General features: G+C 36.2%; 1 protein-coding gene across 2 annotated transcripts in view; it reads right to left on the reverse strand.

Annotated features, from left to right (window-relative positions):
- Positions 1 to 27326, reverse strand: part of AGL (amylo-alpha-1, 6-glucosidase, 4-alpha-glucanotransferase) — an 84712-nt gene that overhangs the window by 17234 nt on the left and 40152 nt on the right. For both annotated transcript variants that reach the window (XM_046008695.1, XM_046008704.1), the window contains exons 21-28: positions 26743 to 26873; positions 23389 to 23525; positions 22289 to 22422; positions 21044 to 21219; positions 17069 to 17171; positions 13531 to 13756; positions 12221 to 12332; positions 3501 to 3636 (exon numbers count right to left, since the gene is read on the reverse strand). In XM_046008695.1, the coding sequence (XP_045864651.1) occupies positions 3501 to 3636; positions 12221 to 12332; positions 13531 to 13756; positions 17069 to 17171; positions 21044 to 21219; positions 22289 to 22422; positions 23389 to 23525; positions 26743 to 26873 (1155 nt within the window). The remainder of the gene's footprint in view (positions 1 to 3500; positions 3637 to 12220; positions 12333 to 13530; positions 13757 to 17068; positions 17172 to 21043; positions 21220 to 22288; positions 22423 to 23388; positions 23526 to 26742; positions 26874 to 27326) is intronic.

The raw sequence follows: 27326 nt of genomic DNA on the forward strand, positions 1-27326 counted from the left end.
AAGAGCCAAATCCTTAACCAACTGAGCCCTCTGGGCACCCCTAGTATGTAGTATTAAGCATTTGAAACCATAAAAAGAAATGATGGGATACAAGATAAAAAAAAATTAGGGGGGGAAGTTTCAGAAATTAAAAGTATTTCATAAAGAACAGGATAATTGGGCATTTTCTACATTTATAAAAGATGGGCATAATGAAATATTTACAATGAAAGCAGTTCAGGTTAAGATAAGATCTTAATGACAGTGATAATGAATCACAAAACTTTCCTTTGAGGTGCTGGTAGAGAATTACCCATGAGAACTTCCAGAAAAGAACAAACAGCTTTACTTGATGACTTGTAACAAGAGAGTTACATTGTAGGAGAGGAAGGAGTGAGTGGAAGAGGAAGTAGGAGGGAGGAAGGGAGATTTTGACTGATTGACTTTTTATAAAGATCATTTATTTATTTATTTATTTGAGAGAGAGAGAGAGCGCGAGAGCGAGAGCATACACTTGTGTGTGAGTCCATGAGTGGTGGAGGAGAGACAGAATCTCAAGCAGACTGTGCACTGAGTGCAGGGCCCAGCGTGGTGGTGGTGGGGGGCAATGCGGGGCTTGATCCCACAACCCATGAGATCATAACCTGAGCCGAAACCAAGAGTTGGACGTTTAACGTACTGAACAACTCAGGTGCCCCACATTTTGACTGATTTAATATGAAGACTTCATGGTTAATAGAATAAAAGACTCCACAAGTAAGTGGTTTAAAAAAGGCTTTTATTCATCCATTTGGAGTCTATTTTCGTGTGTGGTGTAAGGAAGTGGTCCAATTTCATTTTTCTGCATGTGGCTGTCCAATTTTCCCAGCACCATTTATTGAAGAGGCTGTCTTTTTTCCATTGGACATTCTTTCCTGCTTTGTCAAAGATGAGTTGACCATAGAGTTGAGGGTCGATTTCTGGGCTCTCTATTCTGTTCCACTGGTCTATGTGTCTGTTTTTGTGCCAGTACCATGCTGTCTTGATGATGACAGCTTTGTAATAGAGCTTGAAGTCCGGAATTGTGATGCCACCAACTTTGACTTTGTTCTTCAATATTCCTTTGGCTATTCGAGGTCTTTTCTGGTTCCATATAAATTTTAGGATTATTTGTTCCATTTCTTTGAAAAAAATGGATGGTATTTTGATAGGGATTGCATTAAATGTGTAGATTGCTTTAGGTAGCATAGACATTTTCACAATATTTATTCTTCCAATCCAGGAGCATGGAACATTTTTCCATTTTTTTGTGTCTTCCTCAATTTCTTTCATGAGTACTTTATAATTTTCTGTGTATAGATTCTTCGTCTCTTTGGTTAGGTTTATTCCTAGGTATCTTATAGTTTTGGGTACAATTGTAAATGGGATTGACTCCTTAATTTCTCTTTCTTCAGTCTTGTTGTTGGTGTACAGAAATGCAACTGATTTCTGTGCATTGATTTTATATCCTGACACTTTACTGAATTCCTGTACAAGTTCTAGCAGTTTTGGAGTGGAGTCTTTTGGGTTTTCCACATATAGTATCATATCATCTGCGAAGAGTGATAGTTTGACTTCTTCTTTACCAATTTGGATGCCTTTAATTTCTTTTTGTTGTCTGATTGCTGAGGCTAGGACTTCTAGTACTATGTTGAATAGCAGTGGTGATAATGGACATCCCTGCCGTGTTCCTGACCTTAACGGAAAAGCTTTCAGTTTTTCTCCATTGAGAATGATATTTGCGGTGGGTTTTTCATAGATGGCTTTGATAATATTGAGGTATGTGCCCTCTATCCCCACACTTTGAAGAGTTTTGATCAGGAAGGGATGCTGTACTTTGTCAAATGCTTTTTCAGCATCTATTGAGAGTATCATATGGTTCTTGTTCTTTCTTTTATTAATGTGTTGTATCACATTGATTGATTTGCGGATGTTGAACCAACCCTGCAGCCCTGGAATAAATCCCACTTGATCGTGGTGAATAATCCTTTTAATGTACTGTTGAATCCTATTGGCTAGTATTTTGGTGAGAATTTTTGCGTCTGTGTTCATCAAGGATATTGGTCTGTAGTTCTCTTTTTTGGTGGGATTCTTGTCTGGTTTTGGGATCAAGGTGATGCTGGCCTCATAAAATGAGTTTGGAAGTTTTCCTTCCGTTTCTATTTTTTGGAACATCAAAATCCTTGAGGAGAATGCAGGCAGCAACCTCTTCGACCTCAGCCGCAGCAACATCTTCCTAGGAACAACGGCAAAGGCAAGGGAAGCAAGGGCAAAAATGAACTATTGGGATTTCATCAAGATCAAAAGCTTTTGCACAGCAAAGGAAACAGTTAACAAAACCAAAAGACAGCTGACAGAATGGGAGAAGATATTTGCAAACGACATATCAGATAAAGGGCTAGTATCCAAAATCTATAAGGAACTTAGCAAACTCAACACCCAAAGAACAAACAATCCAATCAAGAAATGGGCAGAGGACATGAACAGACATTTCTGCAAAGAAGACATCCAGATGGCCAACAGACACATGAAAAAGTGCTCCACGTCACTCGGCATCAGGGAAATACAAATCAAAACCACAATGAGATATCACCTCACACCAGTCAGAATGGCTAAAATTAACAAGTCAGGAAATGACAGATGCTGGCGAGGATGTGGAGAAAGGGGAACCCTCCTCCACTGTTGGTGGGAATGCAAGCTGGTGCAACCACTCTGGAAAACAGCATGGAGGTTCCTCAAAATGTTGAAAATAGAACTACCCTATGACCCAGCAATTGCACTACTGGGTATTTACCCTAAAGATACAAACATAGTGATCCGAAGGGGCACGTGTACCCGAATGTTTATAGCAGCAATGTCTACAATAGCCAGACTATGGAAAGAACCTAGATGTCCATCAACAGATGAATGGATCAAGAAGATGTGGTATATATACACAATGGAATACTATGCAGCCATCAAAAGAAATGAAATCTTGCCATTTGCGACGACGTGGATGGAACTAGAGCGTATCATGCTTAGTGAAATAAGTCAATCGGAGAAAGACAACTATCATATGATCTCCCTGATATGAGGACATGGAGAAGCAACATGGGGGGGTAGGGGGATAGGAGAAGAATAAATGAAACAAGATGGGATTGGGAGGGAGACAAACCATAAATGACTCTTAATCTCACAAAACAAACTGGGGGTTGCTGGGGGGAGGTGGGATTGGGAGAGGGGGAGGGGGCTATGGACATTGGGGAGGGGAGGCGAACCATAAGAGACTATGGACTCTGAAAAACAACCTGAGGGTTTTGAAGGGTCAGGGGTGGGAGGTTGGGGGAACAGGTGGTGGGTGATGGGGAGGGCACGTTTTGCATGGAGCACTGGGTGTTGTGCAAAAAGAATGAATACTGTTACGCTGAAAAAAAAATAAATAAATAGAAAACATAAACTAAAAAAAAAAAAAAAAAAAAAAAAAAAGGCTTTTATTATACAATTACCATACAAATAAATACTACCTTGGAGTGGCAGGGATTCCTCTGTTTCTAGCTCTGTCACTTTCTCCCATTTTATCCATCCAGGTGCCACAATTTAAGCGATTTCCTCCATAAACAAATCCTGTTTCTTCGTCAACCCCTGCGGTTATATTAAAGCCTGAAAAAGCAAAATAGAACATTTATAAAATCTTATAGGGAAATAATAAACTAGGAATACTACTCTGGAGAGCAATGTGGTAATAGCTTAAAAGTTGAAGATGCGCATATTCTAAGTACTTTCATTTCTAGATATGTACTTTAGAGAAATCCTTACCTGTGTGCATATGAAGATATGTACATGGATATCCAATGCAATGTGTTTGTATTACCAAGAAAATAATCACTGAGCAGAGGAGTGAATAAACACCGTGGTTTATTCATATGTGGAAAACTCACTATACCATTTAAAATTAATGAACTGGATTTACAGTGCATCATAACAGATAAGACCCCAAAATAAAATGATCAAGCAAACAAGTTGCAAAAGGATATGCATAATAAGATATCTTTTCTTAAATGTTTAAGATATAGATAATACTTATACAACCATGTATGTTGATATGACTATGTCTAATATGATAATACTTGATAAAATTTAAAAACATAAAAGTTATAGTATATATTATAGTGTACTTATAATATACTGGCTACATACTATATAATATACTGAATAAATACTACATGATACAAATCATATGTAATTTACACATACTAAAACACAAACTCATAAAATACAAACACATACATGGCAAAAAAACCCTGATTATAGCATAGTCATTAATTCTAGAGAGGGAGGAAAGAGAGAAAGATAAAGATGAAGCTTCAGATACATCTAGATCTGAAGAAAATATGACCAAATGTTAAATATCTGTCTAATTTTATTTCTAGGCTTAAAGGTGTAATTTATATTATTATTTTCTCTTACTGAAATGTTTCAGTAAAACCTACAATCTTAGTATATGTGCTGCCGAAGCGAGCACTCAGTAAAACCTACAATCTTATTTAAAAACTACAATTATTCACAGATATCACAAAAATGTTCTTTTAAGTATAAAATCAATTTCTATTTCGTTCCCTAAGTGAAGGATAAAAAAAGTATCAGTGATTCCGACTAATTCAATCATGTACACAATTTGTATGTTACCACTACAAACACTAAATTAAATAAATGAGGCTAACTACTGTTTAAAATATAATTTAGAACATGTAAGAAGGAATTTAAGTTCTTTTTTTTTTTTTTTAAGATTTTATTTATTTATCAGGGAGACAGAGTGAGAGAGAGCCCAAGCAACAGGGAGAGGGAGAAGCAGGTTACTTACTGAGCAGGGGAGCCTGAAGCTGGGCTCAATCTCAGGACCCCAGGATCATGACCTGAGCTGAAGGCAGATGATTAACCAACTGAGCCACCCAGGCACCCTAGAATTTAAGTTCTTCAGTCTAACATCAAAAATTGCCAATAAGGTGGCGCCTGGGTGGCTCAGTGGGTTAAAGCCTCTGCCTTTCGCTCAGGTCATGATCCTAGAGTCCTGGGATCGTGCCCCCCATCAGGCTCTCTGCTTGGCAGGGAGCCTGCTTCCTCCTCTCTCTCTCTCTGCCTGCCTCTCTCCCTACGTGTGATTTCTATCTGTCAAATAAATAAATAAAATCTTTAAAAAAAAATTGCCAATGAGTTATGAGTTATGTGAAATATCTGAAATAGATCACTTAAAATGATTATCATTTTACATTAAAACCAATCGTGTTTACAAAAAAAAGTCCACGATCCTATTACCCTAACAAAACTATTACATTTATGTCTTCCTTTCTAGCCTTTTCACATAATAATATTTTCATAAATATTTCATACCCAACTATTTTTCATGTATTACATTCAACACCTAAAAGTCCTTAATATTTTATAGTCCTTAATATTTACATTATATTATTATACAAATTATAAAAATTATGATTTGTAGGAATTACAGAATTTTTCATTCAAGTCAATGTAAACATTTCCTGTTTAACATAAAGACTGTTCATCCTTTTATGTGATTATAAACAATGTTATGATCAATATCATGTAATATCACTTTTTTGTGTATTTTAGATTACTTCATGGACTAAAGTCCCAGGAGTGGAATAAATTCATGAACAAAAACATGAATATTTTATATCTCATAAAACATATTTGGGTATCTATCTATCTATCTATCTATCTCCAAGTTGCTTTCCAAGAAGAATGAGTCAATTTATAATGTCATCAGTAGTATCTGAATACCTCTCAAAACTAAAAACAGTTATTTGTTACTGTTTGTTATGGACTGAATTGTGTAAACACCCAAATTCATAGCCGAAGTCCTAAATCCAGTATATAAGAATGTGACTTTATTTGAAGATAGTAATCTAAAAAGTTAATCACATTAAAATAAGGTCATCAGCCTGGGCTCTAATCCAATTTACTGGTATCCTTATAAGATAAGGAAATTTGGGCACCGACAATGCACAGAAGGAAGCTGATGTGACGATACAGGGAGAACACCATGTGAACATGAACATGGCCATCTACCAGCCTGGGAGAGGGACCTGGAAGAGATCTTTCTCTCACAGCCCTAGGGCCGAATCAACCCTGCCAAGACTTTAATTTTGGACCCCTCACCTCCAGAACTGACAGACCATATATTTCTGTCATTTAAACCACCCAGTGTGTGGTACTTTGTTACAGCAGTCCCAGCAAACGAATACATTGTTTTTTGCTAATAGCAGACTTACAGCACTATGTGCCATGCACTGTACTAAGTGCTTTAACATACATATATCATTGAATCCTCATGTCAACCTTAGGAGGTAGGTGCTATTATTATCTTTCTTTCACAAATACATATGAGAGAGGCAAAGAGAAGTTAAAACTTATGCAACAGAACACAGCTAGAAAATGAGTGGAGGGGAATTTTAAGATAGCAAGTCTGCATATGTTGGTAAAAAAAAAAAACGATAGCAAGTCGACTTCTAGCATTGGTGCTTTCATTTTATGCTATGCTGTCTCTTATTATAATTTAGTGGGGGAAAATGGTGACCCACTTTAATATTAATTTGTTTGAGTACTGGTAAGATTGAATGCCTCTCTTGTGTTTATCCCAGGACCCTGGGATCATGGCCTGAGCCGGAGGCAGATGCTTAATGACTGAGCCACCCAGGCACCCCAGGTCCAAATTTTTTAGTAGCTGAAATAAAGAAAACAATAAAGGGACTAAATTGTAGATGGATATGGCTGAAGAATGAATTACTGAGATGGAAGATCAGACTAAAAAATTTCCAGATGCAGCAGGAATGGATAAGAAAAAAATAGATAGAAAAAATATGTATATTTTTTCTTAAAAACATAAGAGAGGAGCTAAAAGCTGTGTGGATAGACACAAACAAGAAGCTATCCAAATAATAGCACTCCCAGAAAGCATAAAGAGAAGAAATACCTGAAGAAATAAAATGACAACTATTCCAGAAATAAGAGAAGATATCATATTGAAAGGGCTCATAGAATGCCAAATGAAACAGATAAGAAAAGTTAGAATAAAATCCTGAATGAAAACAAAGAGATGGTTCTGAAAGCTTCAAGAAAGAAAGAGTAGATCACTACTAATGGAACAAGATAAAGGTCAACAGAAAATAATTGGATGCAAGAAGGCAATGGAATAATACTTTTAAAATATTGAAGGAAAAGAACTTAAACTCAAGTGTATTATGTCATTTAAATGTGAGAACATAACAAAAAAATTTCCAGTCATACAAGGCCTCAGAAGGTCTGACACATAAATTCCAACTTTAAAAACACTTGGGAAGCCTGGGTGGTTCAGTTGTTAGGTGTCTGCCTTCAGCTCAGATCACGATCCCAGTGTCCTGGGATGGAGCCCTCCATCGGGCTCCCATCCACTCCCCCTGCTTATGTTCCCTCTCTCACTCTCTCTGTGAAATAAATAGATAAAATCTTAAAAAAAAAGTAAAAATACTTTTTCATGTGTCTGTTGGCCATCTGGATGTCTTCTTTGCAGAAATGTCTGTTCATGTCCTCTGCCCATTTCTTGAGATTGTTTGTTCTTTGGGTGTTGAGTTTGCTAAGTTCCTTATAGATTTTGGATACTAGCCCTTTGTCTGATATGTCGTTTGCAAATATCTTCTCCCATTCTGTCAGTTGTCTTTTGGTTTTGTGAACTGTTTCCTTTGCTGTGCAAAAGCTTTTGATCTTGATGAAATCCCAATAGTTCATTTTTGCCCTTGCTTCCCTTGCCTTTGCCGTTGTTCCTAGGAAGATGTTGCTACGGCTGAGGTCGAAGAGGTTGCTGCCTGCATTCTCCTCAAGGATTTTGATGGATTCCTTTTTCACATTGAGGTCCTTCATCCATTTGGAGTCTATTTTCGTGTGTGGTGTAAGGAAGTGGTCCAATTTCATTTTTCTGCATGTGGCTGTCCAATTTTCCCAGCACCATTTATTGAAGAGGCTGTCTTTTTTTTTTTAAATGATTTTAGATTTTTTTAATTTGATATATAGAGATAGATCACAAGTAGATAGAGAGGCAAGTAGAGAGAGAGGGGGAAGCAGGCTCCCCGCTGAGCAGAGAGCCCGATGTGGGGCTCGATCCCAGGACCCTGAGATCATGACCTGAGCTGAAGGCAGAGGTTTAACCCACTGAGCCACCCAGGCACCCCAAGGCTGTCTTTTTTCCATTGGACATTCTTTCCTGCTTTGTCGAAGATTAGTTGACCATAGAGTTGAGGGTCGATTTCTGGGCTCTCTATTCTGTTCCACTGATCTATGTGTCTGTTTTTGTGCCAGTACCATGTTGTCTTGATGATGACAGCTTTGTAATAGAGCTTGAAGTCCGGAATTGTGATGCCACCAACTTTGGCTTTCTTTTTCAATATTCCTTTGGCTATTCGAGGTCTTTTCTGGTTCCATATAAATTTTAGGACTCTTAATCTCACAAAACAAACTGGGGGTTGCTGGGGGGAGGTGGGATTGGGAGAGGGGGAGGGGGCTATGGACATTGTGGAGGGGAGGCGAACCATAAGAGACTATGGACTCTGAAAAACAACCTGAGGGTTTTGAAGGGTCAGGGGTGGAAGGTTGGGGGAACAGGTGGTGGGTAATAGGGAGGGCACGTTTTGCATGGAGCACTGGGTGTTGTGCAAAAACAATGAATACTGTTATGCTGAAAAAAATAAATAAAATGGGAAAAAAAAAGTAAAAATAAAAACCCTCTTGAAGATAGTGCTCGTAACACAACAATAGAAACAACTATAGCACCTTAGAGATCACATGCTTTTTTACTGGGCACCGTTCTGAGAGGTTTCATAAGTAACAAATAAATGAGATTAATTCATTGAATTAACCCAAATAAATAAATCTTGGAGGATGTTGTAAGAGAGATGGAAAGAAAAAATGATCAAAGTACACATAAAAGTTTATTGCTACCTAAAAAAAGAAATAACAAAAGAAAAGAGAAAGAAAAAGTCGAGTCAAAAACAATTCATTAAAATACAGATGGGGCACATGCTAAATTACTTGTTTTGTTAGGAATCAGTCGGTATAGTTATATAGATATAGGTCTTAGGAACAAAAATCACAAGGACAAGATGAGTGGATTAAAATGGAATGTGTTGGTTCTTCTTTATTTGTAAAAGGCAAGCCTACAAAGTTAATAAATGTGAGACATTATCTTTGTGACATGAGGGTGGGGTAGGATTTCTGAAATAAATTACGGTGAAGGACATCATAGATAAGGTTAATTTGGCTTTTAGTGGGAATATAGACTAGTGTAATCATTACGGAAAGAAATTTGGTAGTGTTTAATCAAAGAGCATATGAATATAGATATGAGCTCTGATACACTAATACCAAGTGAAAGAAGCCAAACACAAAGTACAAATACTGTATGATTTCGTGTATATGAGGTACATAGAACAACAGTTAAATCTTTAGAGGCAGAAAATAGAATAGTGGTTACTAGAGGTTAGGGGATGAGAGAATGGGAGTTATTGTTTACTGGGCACAGAATTTCAGTGTGGGATGATGAAAAATTTTGGAGATGGATAGCACTGATGGTTATGCAACAATGTACTTAAAGCCCCTGTGTACTTAAAATGGTTAAAATGGGGGCACTTGGGTGGCTCAGTGGGTTAAGCCACTGCCTTCGGCTCAGGTCATGATCCCAGGGTCCTGGGATCAGCCCCACATCCGGCTCTTTGCTCAGCGGGGAGCCTGCTTCTCTTTCTCTCTCTGCCTGCCTCTCTGCCTACTTGTGATATTTCTGTCAAATAAATAAATAAAATCTTTGAAAAAAATGGTTAAAACGATATATTTTATGGTAAAATTATAAATGTGCATTTTGCCTCACACATAACAAACATCAATAGTTAAAAAAAAAACAAAACCAATAATCCAATTAGAAAATGGGTAAAAGACACAGACATTTCATCAAAAAGAGATGCAGATGACAAATAAGCACATGACTAGATAGATGTTCAATACCATTAGTCATTAGGGAAATGCAACTTAAAACCACAACATATAGTGGTGTACCCAACCACAAGAACAGCTTAAAAAATGATTAACATCAAATGCTGCTGCGGATGTGGAGAAGGTGGGTCTCTTCAGTTTGTTTGTGGGAATGTAAAAAGATACAGCTACTTTGGAAAAAGGTTCAGCAGTTTCTTATAAAACAGAATCCATACTTACCATATGACCCAGTCACATTCCTGGGCATTTGTCCCAGAGAAATAAAAATTTATGTTCACACAAACACCTGTATATAAATGTTTATATTAGCCTTATTTATATTAACCAAAAATTGGAAAAAACTAAAATGTCCTTCAACAGATGAATGTTACATCCATGAAAGAGAATACTGCAGAGCAATACAATGGAATAAACTATTGATACATGCAACAGCTTGGAGGCATCTCAAAGGGAATTATGCTTAGTGAAAGAATCAATATCAAAAGGTGTATACTATATAATTCAATTTATATATATTCTTTTTTTTAAAGATTTATTTATTTATTTATTTATTTATTTGACAGGGAGAGAAATCACAAGTAGGGAGAGAGGCAGACAGAGAAAGACAGGGAAGCAGGCTCCCCCTGCTGAGCAGAGAGCCCAGGACCCTGAGACCATGACCTGAGCTGAAGGCAGAGGCTTAACTCACTGAGCTACCCAGGCACCCCTCATTTATATATATTCTTAAAATGATAAAACCATAGAGATACAGAACAGACTAGCAGTTTCCGAAGACCAGGGGTTGTTGGTGTGACTCTAAAGGGGTAGCACAAGGAAGACCTCTGTGCTGATGTAACAGTTTGGTATCTTGACTGTGCTAGTGGTTACATGAATTTATACACAGGGCAAAATTACACAGAACCACATACACATATGCTCACACACAAATGAATAATATAAAAATAGTTAAAACTGAATATGGTCTAAAGTCTACTTAACTAATGTCAGTTTCCTGATTTTGATATTGTACTACAGTAAGATATACAGTAAGGTAAGATATCCTCATTGGGGAAGCTAGATGAAGGCTTCAGAATACTCTTATCTATAATTTTTGCAACTTTTTTCTCTTTTATTTCTTTTTTTCTAACTAGGCTCCACACCCAACCTGGAGCCCAAATTCATGACCTTGAGATGAAGACCTGAGCTGAGATCAAGAGTCAGGCACTTAACTGACGAGCCACCCAGGTGCCCCATTTTTTTGCAACGTTCTATCAGTCTCCAATTCTTTCAACATTAAGAAGTTAAAAAAAATCTACATGCATATAAAACAGTATATGTTTTGCAGAACATAAGTAAATACACAAAAATGTATATGTACTGTATGCTCTGCATATGTCTGTGCATTACTTCCTGTCTCTAAAGGATAATAAAATAAATTATCATTAGCCTTGCACTGGCTGGTGATGATAGTATGCCATAAAAATAAGAATATGATGAACTTCTAAGAGGTTAAAAAAGTGTATCTATTTTATTTTTATTTATTTATTTATTTTAAAAGATTTATTTATTTATTTGACAGACAGAGATTACAAGTAGGCAGAGAGGCAGGCAGAGAGAGAGGAGGAAGCAGGCTCCCTGCCGAGCAGAGAGCCCGATGTGGGGCTCGATCCCAGAACCCTGGGATCATGACCTGAGCCGAAGGCAGAGGCATTAACCCACTGAGCCACCCAGGCGCCCCAAAAGTGTATCTATTTTAACTCTGTAAATGAAACTTTTTACAAAAAGAATTTTCTAACAGCCCAAATTAGGGAGATTGTAGATGAAATCTTAGCTCTGCCACTTAGTACCTGTGTGACTCTAGGCAAGCTCCCTGCGTCAGTCATCTCATCAGTACAAATGGGAACACTACAACCCACCCCCAATGTTCTTGGGAGTGTAAATGGGAATAACAGAGGTAAAGAAGTTAGCATAATGCCTAGCACATAGTAAGCACTTATTATTATAATTATAAATGCAACCACAAATTGCCTTTCAAATTAGCTGACAAAATATATCAAATTTTATTTTTCCTCTAGAAGCTCAAACTAAACCGGTGATATCAGGACTGTGTTAATCTTTCTCACTGTTATATTCTGAAGTTTTATACACAAATAAAATATTAGTCAAATATACGAACAATTAGAGGGTTTAATTCCACCTCATCAGTAAATCTTTACTATGTAAAGTTATGTACCTTCATCCTTCATGTTTCGATCTATCTGTGGACCAGCATTCCTTTCTCGGAATTGTATGCCCTGCATGTGTCTCTGCATTACTTCCTGTATTACTTCAAACAATGGTTGATCCTGTTTGAGACATAATGGATATTAATTCTGTTAGAAATTACATTTTTCTTACCTTCTCTCAAATCCCACAACTGATTTTCTGAAACATATATTGTCTTTTGGGGAAGAAATGGGGATCACGGGCAAGACTGGGGAAAGAAGGAGCTCTTACACACCAAATTGTAGAGTCAGCCTTTGGCATATGAATATTTAACATATTGTAGTTTTGACTATTCATGTCTGTGACATGAAATAGTTTGTAATTTTGCTGACACACAAAAATGATTCTTGTGTATTTGTATAATTTCTATTAGAGTGAATTGTGTAGCTAATAAATGTATCTATCTTATAGAGATCTAAACTTTAAATCAGCATCGCTGTTCTTACTCATTCATATATATAGTAATGGGGATAAATTACACACTAAAGTGATACTTTAGATAAAAACTTTTTTTGAAAAATGTTCTTTGAATATTTCATGGTAGAAACATCATGGGGACACAGACCTCTGCTAACTCTAAGGTGGTTTAGAAGTCCTCCACAGTCACATACCAAACTATAATATAAAGGTAGATCAGAAGTGGCAAAAGTATAGTATCATTGTACATTATTGACTGGGAAGAAAACCACTCAAAATGTTTATTTATTCTGCACTGTTCATAACATAACCTCTGGACTCCCTGGATTGGTGATCAGGCTCTCCACAATTTGGTTCACCCTTTCCCACCTACTCTTACTACCCAGAAGGTACCCTCCATAAAAAGCCAAATTAGACCAAGTAGTATGTCCTAAACTGTGCTTCGGTCCACCCTGCTCTTTATCTTTCCTTTCATCTCTGAAGTCTTCCCACACCTTCCCTCATTTCTGCTGAAATCCCACTTACCTTTTAAGGTTCAGTTTAGGTGAAATTCTAGCTACTTAATGAAGTCCTCCCTGAGAACCACCTACTAATTACCTCTCTCCCTTTTATGCACAGCATTTCCCATGCACTTCCTTTTATAATGGCCATATTAGGTACATATCATATCTTTTACCATGTTGCAAGTTCTTTAAGCAAGAAGGAAGTCTTATCTCTGCAACTGCTCAGAGAACTAGCAGGTGCTAAACATATACCAATGCTTGAAGAATTTTTCAGATTTGGATTCGTTATTACATACATTTTTATATTAGAGGCTAAGTTATTTTTCAGGAAAAAAAATTGTTTGAAGAGGATTTTTACCAGTGTGCCGGCAGACAAAGGAACAGAATCATCTGTAGGATACATTCTGGAAACTGGGCACTTGAGAATGTCTAGGCCATTTGGAACCATTTTACAGTAATCCTGAATACACTGTAGCCACCACCACACAGCATCCCGGCAATTGTATCTGGCATAAGTTCCTTCACCCAGGAGATTAGGAATGAGACCGTGTCTCAGGGTACCAGCAAATGCTAAAATAATATTCCTAAAACAACAGAATTAAGTGGGTCATTTGACATGAAAACAATCACTTAAAAGATTTAAGTCCCTTTTTGTGACTATTATTTCAGATGCATTTTCTCTCTTGTCCTTATTTCTTTGAATTTTCATGTAGAAAGCGGTCATAAAGGAGAGATTAAGCACTGAATTAAAAGCCTGAAACCTTGATCCTAGCCCTGGCTTTTTCTCTGACAATCTGTGTGGCTTACCCTCTCTGGGATAGTTTTTTCATCTGTGGATTTAGGTATTAGACTGGGTGGCTTTTAGGGTCAATTACAGCTCTAGAGTCTACTTCTGAAATCTGTGGTATTTCAAAATCAAAGTAAATGCAACATGAACTGTATTATTTTAAATACCAAAGTAAATACATAAGAAAATAAATGGGTAAAAGCTGACCTTGGAAACCATGATTTATTTTCAAAAACTGGTAGAGAATACTTAATCTTTTAAAGTATTATTGTACCATCCTATACCAAATGACAACTTCATAAGATGGAACAGCATTTCTAAAAGGGGCATGAAAGTAAGTAAGACAAGGGTTTAAAACCTAGCATTGCCATCTGTATGATCTAGGAAAAGTCATTTAAAATGTCTAGGCTTCAGTGCTTTTTGGTTAAACCATTTAGAAATTTAATTAATTTTGTGTCTCAGTTTAATGCCCATCTCTTCAGTAACAGTGTGGTTATTTGTATTCTGCAGTACAAGTGTTAATAAGGATAGTGACACTTCAATTAAGAAAAGGTCACAATGCAGCAATCGTAACCCTCCAGAACAATGTCATATGTTTGAAACTTGAATAAAAAAATAAACTCTGTCCATGAATATCTTTGTAGAAGGAGGAAGTAGAACTCTCTGTGGTACAGATAGCCCTGTGCCCACCAAAAATGGCTTTCCTACGTGCTTCAACCTACTTTTTAGGTGGCTGTGGCCAGATTACTAGATTCTAAGGCAAGAAGGTGAATGGAACTGATGTATGTTAAGCGCATGAAACAGGTGTATTTCCCCCACTCTCTTTCCCTCTCTGCCAGCTGGCTGGAGAGTAGTACTCAGAAATCCTAGGAGATATTTGATTCCCAAGAAGAAGGAGCCTATATCCTTGAATCATTATGTGGAAGTCGGCTCCTGAACACCCACATTGAACCAGAAGCAAGAAATAAATTTCATTTGTGAAAAACCATTGAAATGTAAGAATTTATAATTTATAAATTGTAAGAATTTATATTTTATAAATTTATATTTTTTAAATTATATATTTTATAAATTTATAATTTATAAAATGTAAGAATTTATCATTTATAGCACCTAGCACTACCTTAACAAATACATTATCCTCTCAGAATCATCCAAGTCGGGTTGGCAAACTCTTTCTGCAAAGGACCAGACAGTAAATATTTTAGGCTTTGTTGGCCATATATACGGTCCCAGTCATGCATCCTTATTCTTTTTAAATGACTCTTTAAAATGTTAAAAACTGTTCTTTGCTCCCAGGTCATACAAAATAGGTGATAGGCCATATTCCTCTGATCCCTGATCTAGATAGTTATATGTAAAATTAAAAAGCAGAAATTGTTGATGGTATACAGAAGTGATAATTGGGAGCCAAGATAACAAGGAAAATAATAATAATGATTTACATTATTATGATTTACATTGATTACATATGATTACATATGATGATTTATACATAATTTATATATAATGATTTACATTTATGTAATGCTTAGCATGTGACAGACGTTGTTCTAGACAACATAACTGTATTAGTTCATTTAATCCTCACTAGGGATGCCTGGCTGACTCAGTTTGTGGAGCATGTGACTCTTGATCTCAGAGAGGTAGATTTGAGCCCCACGTTGGGTGAAGAGATTACTTAAAAAAATAAAATCTTTTCTTAGAAAAGATTTTATTTATTTTATTTATTTGAGAGAGACAGCACACATACATTTGTGAGTGAGCATAAACAGGGGAGGGGCAGAGGGATAAGAAAACTCCCCACTGAGCATGAAGCCCTACACAGGGCTTGATCCCAGGACTAAATGGACTGAGCCACCCAGGCATCACCCAAAAATAAAATCTTAAAAGAAATCCTTAGAAAAACCCTGTAATTTAAGTACTATCACCATTTTACAGAGTACAAAGAGGATAAATAATGTATCAGTTGGTAGTTTGGAACCAGGATTAGAATGTGGCAGTGCCCAAACCCAAGTTCTTAACCACTATACTGTGCTGAATCCTGATGTTCCATGTTCTACTTCTTAATCATAGTTATTTGGGAACATTTAAGGAAGAAGCAAACAGCCTCCCAAATTTCTATAACCCCACAATGGTCTCTTAAGTGAATAAGAAAAGATCTTATTATATTAGGTAATAGGGAAGAATATAATATATTTCAGACGTCCACTTAGAAATCTTCAATCTAAAAAAGAAATTTTCAATTTTAAAAAGACCCAAACCAGAACTTTTGTCATTTGAAGAGGCAAACTTCAGGTTTTTCGAATGACATCAAAACAAGTATCATTTAAATGCTTTTCTGCTGAAAGTTTTAACTTGTAGAGCAGTGCTGTCAAACTTTTACCTTGGGCTGCTGAAGATCACCTGAAGCCCTTGTAGAAACACAAATTTCCATCTGCTATTCTACCCTCCCCATCCCCACATTCAGAGCTCCACCATAAGGACCAAAAATTTGCATTTCTAGCAAGTTCTCAGGTGATGGTGACTGCTGCTCTGTGGTACTGATTTGTGCTGATTTGAGTGGCACTGCTGTACAGCCTCTCTTTTCTACCTTTGACAATTTCAGTTATATTACTGTGACATAAGAAAACATTATTTTAAGACTAAAAGACACAACTGGAGGTTACAAGGCCTGACAACATATAGAGGAAAACCTGATACTATAATTCTTTCTACAGGACCCAGCCTTCATTAGAGAAGAAAAAAATGATAGAATTCAAATTTTACCCAAAAGTTCATCTGAGTTCTTATACTTAATTCGGGCATAGAAATTTAACTCTTTTGTTAATAACATGATTACACATTTTTTATTTTTACTGAGATCAATTAGCAAATGCTGAAGATAATCTGACCCATAAATGAAGGACTAGAACTTAATAACATCAAAGATATCCACTCGTTTGAAATTCTACGATCTTATTAAATAAACATGTTAAAAAAAAAAAAACTACTTAAGGAAAACATACCTCCTAAATGTTATGAATAGATGGCAAGAAGGAAAGTTTGAAGAGCATGTGAAAAACGTTTAGACATAAACTTGCTTTTCAACTTTTTAGAGATCTCCTACCTGGCCTCTACATAGCGTCCAGTAATCAGCAGTAGACCTCTCAGTGCAATGAAAGTATCCCTTCCCCAGCAGCGGAAAATACCAGAAGAAAAATGAGGTAAGCCTAATAGAAAATACAACAAAGTAATACATTAATCTTAATAATACACACAGGCCTATGAACTCCATTACTGTAGGCCAGTCCCCCTAAGGCAGGGGGACAAGAATGAGGGAGTCTGCACGGCCTCTAAAATTATCTGTAAAATGTATGACTATATCTATGTCAACATTTCTGTGATGAGTTTCCATGTTCTTTTTTTTTTTTTTTTAAGATTTTATGTCTTTATTTTTGAGAGAGAGAGAGAGCAAGAGCAGAGGGGATGGGCAGAGTGAAAGGGAAAAGCAGACTCCCTGTTGAGGAGGAAGCCAGAGGCAGGGCTTGATCCAAGGACCCCCCAGGATCATGACCTGAGCAGAAGCCAGATGCTTAGCCCACTGAGCCACCCAGGCGCCCAGAGGTTCCTTATTCTTATTTTTTTTCTTTTTATTCTTATTACATTCTTAAAGGAATCTGTGACCTCAAAGAAATTAAGAGTCAGGGGCAGAGAGGGGTCCTTATCTAAACTGATTAGAATGTGAGTCTTTAAACACAGATAAACTTTCTTTTGATAAATTAAGGGTTGAAATCAGAGATCTAATATTTAACATATAAACAAACACTTAATACAATATTAATGGTATATATATTTTTAGTAACACAAGTGGGAACAGTTACTAAAGCATAAAGTACACTCTCCAGATATGAGAGTGGAAGAGCTCAAGAGAGAGAGAGCTGTGCCATGTAATACTAATGATATATTTGAAAAGATTCTACCTGCAATTAGAGGCAACAAATTAAATTTGAAATGATGATCTTAATGATATATAACTGAACATGTTTATTAATTTATCAGTCTAGATTCAAACTTTAATACCAAATTTCTCATTAATTCAAAACTACTTAAACGTGTTACAGGGGTGCCTGGGTGGTTCAGTCAGTGAAGCATTTGCCTTTGGCTCAGGTCATAATCTTGGGGTCCTAGGATTGGGCCCCCATCAGGCTCCTTACTCAGTGGGGCATCTGTTTCTCCCTCTCCCTCTGCCCTGCCCCCTACTTGTGCTCACGCTCTCTCCCTCACTCTCTCTCAAAAAAAAAAAAAGTGTTACAGTTTGTTGGCCAGGTTTTACAAAAGAAAATAGAGATTTCAGGTACCAAATAACTTGAACATTCTACGTAAATGTAGCCATTATGCACAAGATCAAATAGGGTGATTGATGGATAAAATCTAAAATTTTTATTTATTTATTTATTTATTTATTTATTTATTTGACAGAGAGAGATCAGAAGTAGACAGAGAGGCAGGCAGAGACAGAGAGAGGGAAGCAGGATCGCTGCTGAGCAGAGAGCCCCATGCGGGACTTGATCCCAGGACTCTGAGATCATGACCTGAGCCGAAGGCAGCGGCCCAACCCACTGAGCCACCCAGGCGCCCCAAAAATCTAAAATTTTTTTATTAACATATACTATATTATTTGCTTCAGGGGTGCAAGTCTGTGAATCATCAGTCTTACACAATTCATAGCACTCACCATAGCATATACCTTCCCCAATGTCTATAACCCAGCCACCCTATCCTTTTCCCTCCATTCCCTCAGCAACCCTGTTTGTTTCCTGAGATTAAGAGTCTCTTATGGTTGTCTCCCTCTCCAGCCCCATCTTGTTTCATAAAATCTAAAATTTTACTTCTATACTGAGTTTAGTTTCTTATAAAACATGTCAAGAATACACTGTTACCCTTATTTGTACTAAAAACAATAATCAGTAGGAAAGTAAAGGAAATCAGCGTTCTACTCAAAAAAGAAATATGCAAAAGCAAAAATATAACACATATTTCAGGAAGGGAAAACTAAGGTCTTAAGTAAAACGTATACAGTATCCATTCATAACTATCTTCTAAGCATTTAACACTATCTGACATTATCTTGTTTGCTTGTTTTCTGGTTTGTTGCATGAGTAACTGTCTTTCCCTAGAAGAAAATAGGATTCACAGTTACAGAAACCTTATCTGGCTTGTTTACTAATCTATCACTGACAATTGTAACTGGTATATAATATATATATAAATTTACTGAATGAATGAAATAAAAGGCTAATTATAAAAGGTAAATTGAGAGGCAAAAGAATTTGACTACGACAAAAGAAAATTTTGGCCATTTAAGTTTCTGCTAATTGGGTCTTTACCTTTTTTGGAGCAGACATTTTTTCTAAGAAGGATCAGAATTAAAGGTAACATCAGACACTTCTTTCCTAAACTGTCTCCAAAATAACGGTATAAAACTTCCCTAAACACTTTGTGTATTATTTACACATGGTTGATTATTGATAAATGGTTTATATATGGTTGATGGTTATAACTTTGATGACGATGAGGACAGCAGTTGACATATACACGACTCTATGCCATGCAGACTTCCTAGTACTTTAACCCATTTAACACCTTGTATGAAATATGAGTATAGATAGATATAAGGGCAATTTTGAGTTGGTATATCCCAAAGTACAGTCAGTTTGTCTTTGTTAAAATTTCAAAACTATAAAATCTCTAGCACTGGTATGTGGAAATGTTTGCATTAACTTTTGACCTCTAAGAGTATATGACTTACAGATCACATATTTTGTGAGTGATTTTTACCTTGTCATTTATTATATAAGTTTATAATTATAATTTTTTATGCTACTATTACCAAAGGCTTGGTATTCATTTTAAAATGAACCCCCAAAAACCTGTCTGCAAATATGTGCAGTTTTATACTTTGTTGGTATGGAGTGTACAGAACACTCCCTTGGGATACTGGAAGAAAATATAAAAACTTCTATTTATATTTATCAATTTATCCTTATAGTTTCTATTTTTGTTTTAGACTGTACCTGATTATAAGCATATTGAGTATCATATCTTCTATCAGTATATCATTTATGATATCAGTATATTTATTTTGGGAGTGCTTAACAATAGCAGTGAATAATCAAGAATGTTGAGATCACTATTTTGTATAATAGGCTTCTAAGCAGCAGGCTTTAAAACCAAATTCTGCACATCAATTTTTTTTCCACAATGACCCAGTTCAGTTTCATGAGAATCTTCATGGATTCATAGGCGAAATATAAATACCAGGAGAAGATGAATAGTTGAATGAAAATCTAAAACATAATTATGTAATGAAATATAATCATTCTAAATGAAAAGTTAATTTCTTTTTTAATTGTCAGATCTGACTAAGTCTTTTTTCTTGATATGGGTAGATGCAAATTTAAGAGGAAATCACATAAATACTATTACTTTCATCTTGCAATTTGGTAATTTTCAGTTTAGTTTGGAAAGTTCTAAATTCAGTGGCCTTAAATGTCAAGGAATTTATGAAATCTAAGGAATGCTAAGAAATCTATTCTTAGATTTGTTACCTGATTCAAGTTTTAACATTACTTGCAGGAAAGGATGCCAAAAAATATAGTTGAAAGCATTTGACTGCAATTAGACACTAAAAAATTATTTGACACTTGTTTTGTGTTTCGTAACTTCAGAGGATCTTTCTCTTATCTCTTGGTAATTTACAAGTTTGAGTTCATTTTTTAAATTGGGAAAAAAGTATAATATAATAGGGTAGTAAAACAAATCTGATAAAAAAATACAAAATGTCAAGAGTCAGAAAACAAAAATGTGCAGAAGGATTGACCAGCCACAGTGAAAAACACACATAAATAAATACCTGTTGTACAGTATTAATTAAATAGTAAGCACAAATATTAGTTCTACAAGTGGATATGAAATTTTATTAAGCAGTCACATAAAATCTTGGATAACATCATGCCTTTTTCTAAAAATAGTGATTTCCCCATAACTTTTCCTCCTTGAATAATACTGACTGACACATTTTAACCTGTATGTAATTTCTTACCTGCAGCTAGAGACACACAACACTGCTCCTTTTCTTTTGTGATCTCATTTAGCCTGTATGGTACATCAGTAAGTGAAGGTGAAAGAAGTGGCAGAGAAGGGCACTTTCCTACTCCACACATCTGCACTGATCCCAGTGAAAGGTGTTTCACAAAGGTAGAGCCATTCTGAACAAAGCTGTAACAAAGTGACTGAATTTAAAATATAATTTGTAAAAATACAAAATTTTTTATTATTTATTTACTTTAAAAGTTTTATTGTGGTAAGAACACTTAACTTGAAATCTACTCTCTTAATAGATTTTTAATTGCACAGTTCAATAATGATACTGTTATTTACAAGCACAATGTTACACAGCAGATCTCTAGAACTTACTCATCTTGCACACCCATTGTTTCAAAAATTTTTAGTAGTATCATTTTAATTTGATTCTTTCCTTCAACTAGCCTCTCTATCAGATGTGTAACAATGGTAATACTGGATGAAAATATTTCGGTTTGGTTAGATTTCAGAACTGCTTTCATTTCACCCAATGTTATGGCTCATTTTAAGTCCAAGGCCTATTGTGCAACAAATGGAAGGGCTGAAACTTTTTTTCAAATATTTTATTTATTTATCTGGGAGAGAAAGAAAACACAAGCTGGGTGAGAGGCAGAGGGAGAAGCAGACTTCCTGCCAAACAGGGAGCTCGATTTGGGGCTAGATCCTGGGACTTGGGGATCATGACCTGAGCCAAAGGCAGACATTTAACTGACTGAGCCACCCAGGCACCCTTGAAGTTTTGTTCTTTCTGAAATTATTCCCAAATCAGTTTAGTGGCTCTTCAGCGGTACATTCTGATCTGTAATTTCATTTTAGGGAAATTTATCACTAAAGGCAAATTTCACTCATAGTAATAGCAGAATAATTTTTCTCTTAATGAAAAATTAGGAAAAATCTGTACGCATAGTCTAAAAATTATATCTGTTAACAAATCAAAGAATAAATAGAAGCAAATAATATGAAACAATTAAATTTTCCCAAGAACATGAGTTCTTAGCTTTACTGAACAGATTTTAATACCTATGTTTGTTTCTGTATGCTCCAAATAAAAGGATGCAAATACATATACTATCCACTTACAAACTTTCTCAACTCTATGAATCTATAACAGTTCTTTATGTTTTGGTCTTTAAAGAGTATATGAACTGACTATATATGGTTTCTACACAAACATGCCTATTTACTCCAGCTTTGTTGGATATACCTTGACATCTGCTTCCATGCTATATCCAGAAGAGTGGTATATGCACCAATTAATATAGCATCGAAGTAACATGGGATGAGATAACGTGGGATCTGCTTCAGGTAGAAGAACATAGCCTGCAACCATTTACCAACCTATTGTAAAAATAATTTTAAAAGTTATTTTGGTGTGAATAGCCAAACTATGAAAAGAACCTAGATGTCCATGAACAGATGAATGGATAAAGAAGAGGTGGTATATATATATACAATGGAATACTATGCAGTCATCAAAACCCCCGAAATCTTGTCATTTGCAATAACATGGGTGGAACTAGAGGGTATTATGTTAAGCGAAATAAGTCAATCAGAGAAAGACAATTATCATATGATCTCTCTGATATGAGGAATTTGCGAGGCAGGGTTGGGGGGTTGTAGGGGCAGGGAGGGAAAAAAATGAAACAAGATGGGATTGGGAGGGAGATAAACCATAAAAGACTCTATCTCAGGAAACAAACTGAGGGTTGCTGGGGGGTTGGTGGGGAGGGATAGGGTGGCTGGGTTATGGACATTGGGGAAGGTATGTGCTATGGTGAAGTGCTGTGAATTGTGTAAGACTGATGATTCACAGACCTGTAGCCCTGAAGCAAATAATACACTACATGTTAATTTAAAAAAAAGTTAATTTGGTGTGTTTACAGGCTAGGTGCATTTTTTTTTTTAAAGATTTTATTTATTTATTTGACAGATAGAGATCACAAGTAGGGAGAGAGGCAGGCATAGAGAGAGAGAGAGAGAGGAGGAAGCAGGCTCCCTGCCAAGCAGAGAGCCCGATGCGGTGCTTGATCCCAGGACGCTGGGATCATGACCTGAGCGAAAGGCAGAGGCTTAACCCACTGAGCCACCCAGGTGCCCCAGGCTAGGTGCATTTTAAGAGGTAAATCCAAACATGCAGTTCTACTATTTAGTAATCTATCAACCAGATTTCCATTTGTTAAAATGGGAAGATGATGAAGAAAGGAGGAGTTTTCAGGTTAAAAAACGACGTTAATTTTATATACACCATAGTAATTAGTTTTTATTGTTTCCTTGTTTTATGAAGTAGAGTAGACTTTTACTTACTTCAGCAATAGTTCCTGATCGTGAAATAAGTCGGTTACTGACATAATCAATCATCCAATCTCCAGATCTCAAATTATCACAAAAGGGATGTCCCAAGTCATTCTTTGGTCTTATTTCTGCCAAGACGGACATTAATCCTGAAAATTCATAGAAATATGTTATTGGCAGAGGCAATTTATTCCCATAGCCTGGGCTACTGTTGTCTCTTAGTGATAGGGGGTGAACACATATAGAGGTAGACACAAGGGCTGCAAAGACCACAGTCGCATTTCCTATGATTGGAGATATGTGTGGCCACACTGGCTTGCCCTGAGATATAAAGACATACTGAAGGAGACTACTGTCGCAGGAGCTATGTAGAGCTTTCCAAGATTCCTAACTTCTGAGACTTGTCTTGTTCTTCTGAATTTAAATATTATAATATTCAAAGGCAACTAACTGGCATAGTTTCCCTGCCCTAAGGCATTGGGGGGAAATTGATTAAGTCTGTATCTTCTCATGTTAAAAAGTGGTGGAATCATTAATATTCAGGCAATCACAGGAATGGTTTCAGAGAGCGCAAGAGCATCTCTAGTGATAATAGGCCTGCTTTGGAAAGGATCTTTGAATTATAACAAGAGGGAGTTGGAACTAAACAAGCTACCAAGGTGAAATATATGAGCATATCCTTAAGTAATACTCAAGCAGAAACATTAGAATTTTGGGGCGCCTGGGTGGCTCAGTGGGTTAAAGCCTCTGCCTTTGGCTCAGGTCATGATCCCAGAGTCCTGGGATCGAGCCCCGCATCGGGCTCTCTGCTCAGTGGGGAGCCTGCTTCCTCCTCTCTCTCTCTGCCTACTGTGATATCTGTCTGTCAAATAAATAAATAAAATCTTAAAAAAAAGAAACATTAGAATTTCTATGCATACACATCAGCTTCTGTTATTTCAATGACAGAACAATAGTACTTCTTTCATTACCCAATAATGTAATAATTTCCATATTAAAAATATTATATTAATAGCCTCACCAAGTTCATTTTGACTAAATTAATTTATATATTTAGGATTTAATTTTACTTCGTATATAGCATGTCTTGAGAAATAATAAATACATAAATTTAAGATGTAGTTCTTTCTCTCAAGGGGCTTACAACCTTCTTTGGGAAACAAAGCATAAAACATAAAAAAAACTAGAAACAAGACAGTATAAAAAATAATGCTCCACTTTTGCTCTAGCATTTTTTTCTAACTTATAAAAAAATATTTTATTTATTTATTTGACAGGTGGAAATCACAAGTAGGAGATCACAAGTAGACAGATGGAGATCAGAAGCAGGCAGAGAAAGGGTGGAAGCAGGCTCCCTGCTGAGCAGAGAGCCCGACGTGGGGCTTGATCCCAGGACCCAGGGATCATGACCTGAGCCAAAGGCAGAGGCTTTAACCCACTGAGCCATCCAGGCACCCCTGCTCTAGCATTTTTTAAGAAGGCAAATATTGCTCAGTAAATATAAGTTTCACTTGTTGAATAATGGTGACATGATGAAGAAGCATTTTAGAAAAAGAGATCTGATCAATGGAATGGAATGTTCTGTGGAAGAGGTAACAAGAAATTTGAAAACTGGTTACTTGGTTTTGCAGACAGGACTTAGTCTTTGAATAGGGTGTTAACTACGAAAATAAAAGAATATGGTATACTATAGAGAACACAGAAAAAATTCAGTCACAATCACTGACTGAATACAGAAGATAAAAGGGACAGATCCAAAAACAGATTCTTGGATTCCAACATGACTTATTATTATAAAAAGTAGAGAAGAAGAGAAGGGGGATTTTGTTTAGGGGAGAGAAAGTTAATGAAGTTAAGTCTGACTTAATTGGATGTTGCTGTTAAGAGTCTGCTAGAAATATCCAGTGGAATACTGGGAATACTAAACTGTCAGAGAAAAAAAGGGATTGATACAAAGTAAAAAGTAGATCAGGAGAGAGTTAGTAAAGAACTAGACTTAACTTTAAGAAAGAAAAAGGCCAGAAAAGAAGTTCAGAATAGAAGGAATTCAACAGCTCAGGGTGAAAATGGAGTAAGCAGCTGTCTAGGACTGGTAACATATACACTTCTCTATTTCGCACACCACAAAACATTTTTTATTGAAAATGAGACTGTTTTAGAAAAAAAATGTCAAAAGCACCAAAGTCTAGAAGAAAGTTACTGGGAGCTTTCTTACGTGCTTGGTTTTGTAGAAAGTACAAAAGCTAAAAAATAAGAATGCAAAAAAGGCAAACAGTGTTCTTTCTCAAGGTACAATCTAGTTAGTGGAGTCTTAAGGCTAACAATTATCAAGTACTAACTATGAACTGAGCATTGTCTAAATGCTTTGCATGTATTAATAACTTAGTCCTTGTGGTAGGCACTATTACTGTTTCCCTTTTACAGATGAGAAAATTGGGCCATGTAGAGTTTACTCCAAGCTTATAAAGCTAGTGAGTGTAACTCAGGGAATCCAGAGCCCATTCTTAACCACAACAATAAATATTCACAAAACACTGTACTAGTTAGTAAAATATCTTCCAAGTAAGATGGTATAGCAAGTAAGAGGCATAGTAAATTAATGCAATGGGTATCCAGGGGACAAAGATCTTACCGTGAAAAATAATAGTTAAGGAATGCTTTGTGGAAGATGTAAGAGTCAAACTCATCCTTAAAGATGGGTTAGATGGACAAAGAAAATAAGTTGCAAAGGAGGCATGATATGTGGAATACTACATGAACTAGGAATACATGTGTGATCAGCCACATTTCCTAGATAAAAATCCAAGAAAATATTTCCAACTAGGTAAGTTAAACTGATAATTAAATATTTAGATCCTATGTCCTGCCTCACAACTACTCTAAATACATGTTTTACTGTAAGTTCTCTTTTTGGATAAAACAAATACACAATGAACCAAGTTTTTGATTAGATGAAAAAGGAAGATGAATGTATTATATTTACAACCTGTACCATTTGGGGCCCAAATAAATTTTCTCATTTAGTCTTCAAAAAAGCCTATGTGAGGTTCATTTTGTATTTCATTACTGAATACAAATCAACAAATTCACTATTTCTATAAACCAAATAAAAATACATCTCTTAAGCCTAAAAAAAAAAGCCTATGAATTACACAATACTATTCACATTTTATAAAGGCAGAAATGGGCACAGAGAGGTTAAGTTACTGGCTGGAGGTCAATGAATGAGTGGGTGGCAGGGCCACAATCTGAACCCAAGCCAGTTGGATTCTAAGCCCAAACTTTAATTCCATAAAGAAGATACCATATGACCCTAAAAACCACCCACCCAAATCCAAAGGCTTAACTATCCTTGTATTTGCTTACCTTGAAGACCTGCATATTTAAGAGATGACCAGTTTGGTATGTCATAACAGCCTCCACCATCCTCTTGTTCTTCGGCTTCACATCGGTAAAGTACCTGATTCAGCTCAGCCAAAGTTAATTTTGAGGCAATGCTAAGAAGTAGAAAATAAAGAGAACAGGTAAATACAGTAAAATGTTGTCAATAAAGAAGAAAATCTGAATCATAACCATAAAATACCTTAACAATATATGTTTTAGTACCTCAGCACTATAATATACATTACAAACAATATATGTTATAAATAATAATTGAAGGATAAAACATGCTAAAGATTCAGTTAGAAGTAACATTTCTTCCAAGCCAAGAAAAACAAATCAATTGACAAATTTTATTACTTGCAAGTATCCTGGAAAAATATTTTGGTTGCTACAACCTTTTTCTCACAAATTTTCTTTTTCTTTTTTTTTTTTTTTAAGGATTTTATTTATTTATTTGACAGAGAGAGAGATCACAAGTAGGCAGAGAGGTGGGCAGAGAGAGGGGGAAAGCAGGCTCTCTGCTGAGCAGAGAGCCCGATGCAGGGCTTGATCCCAGGACCCTGAGA

The sequence above is a fragment of the Meles meles genome, chromosome 1, assembly GCF_922984935.1.
Source record: "Meles meles chromosome 1, mMelMel3.1 paternal haplotype, whole genome shotgun sequence".
Classification (NCBI taxonomy): Eukaryota; Metazoa; Chordata; class Mammalia; order Carnivora; family Mustelidae; genus Meles; species Meles meles.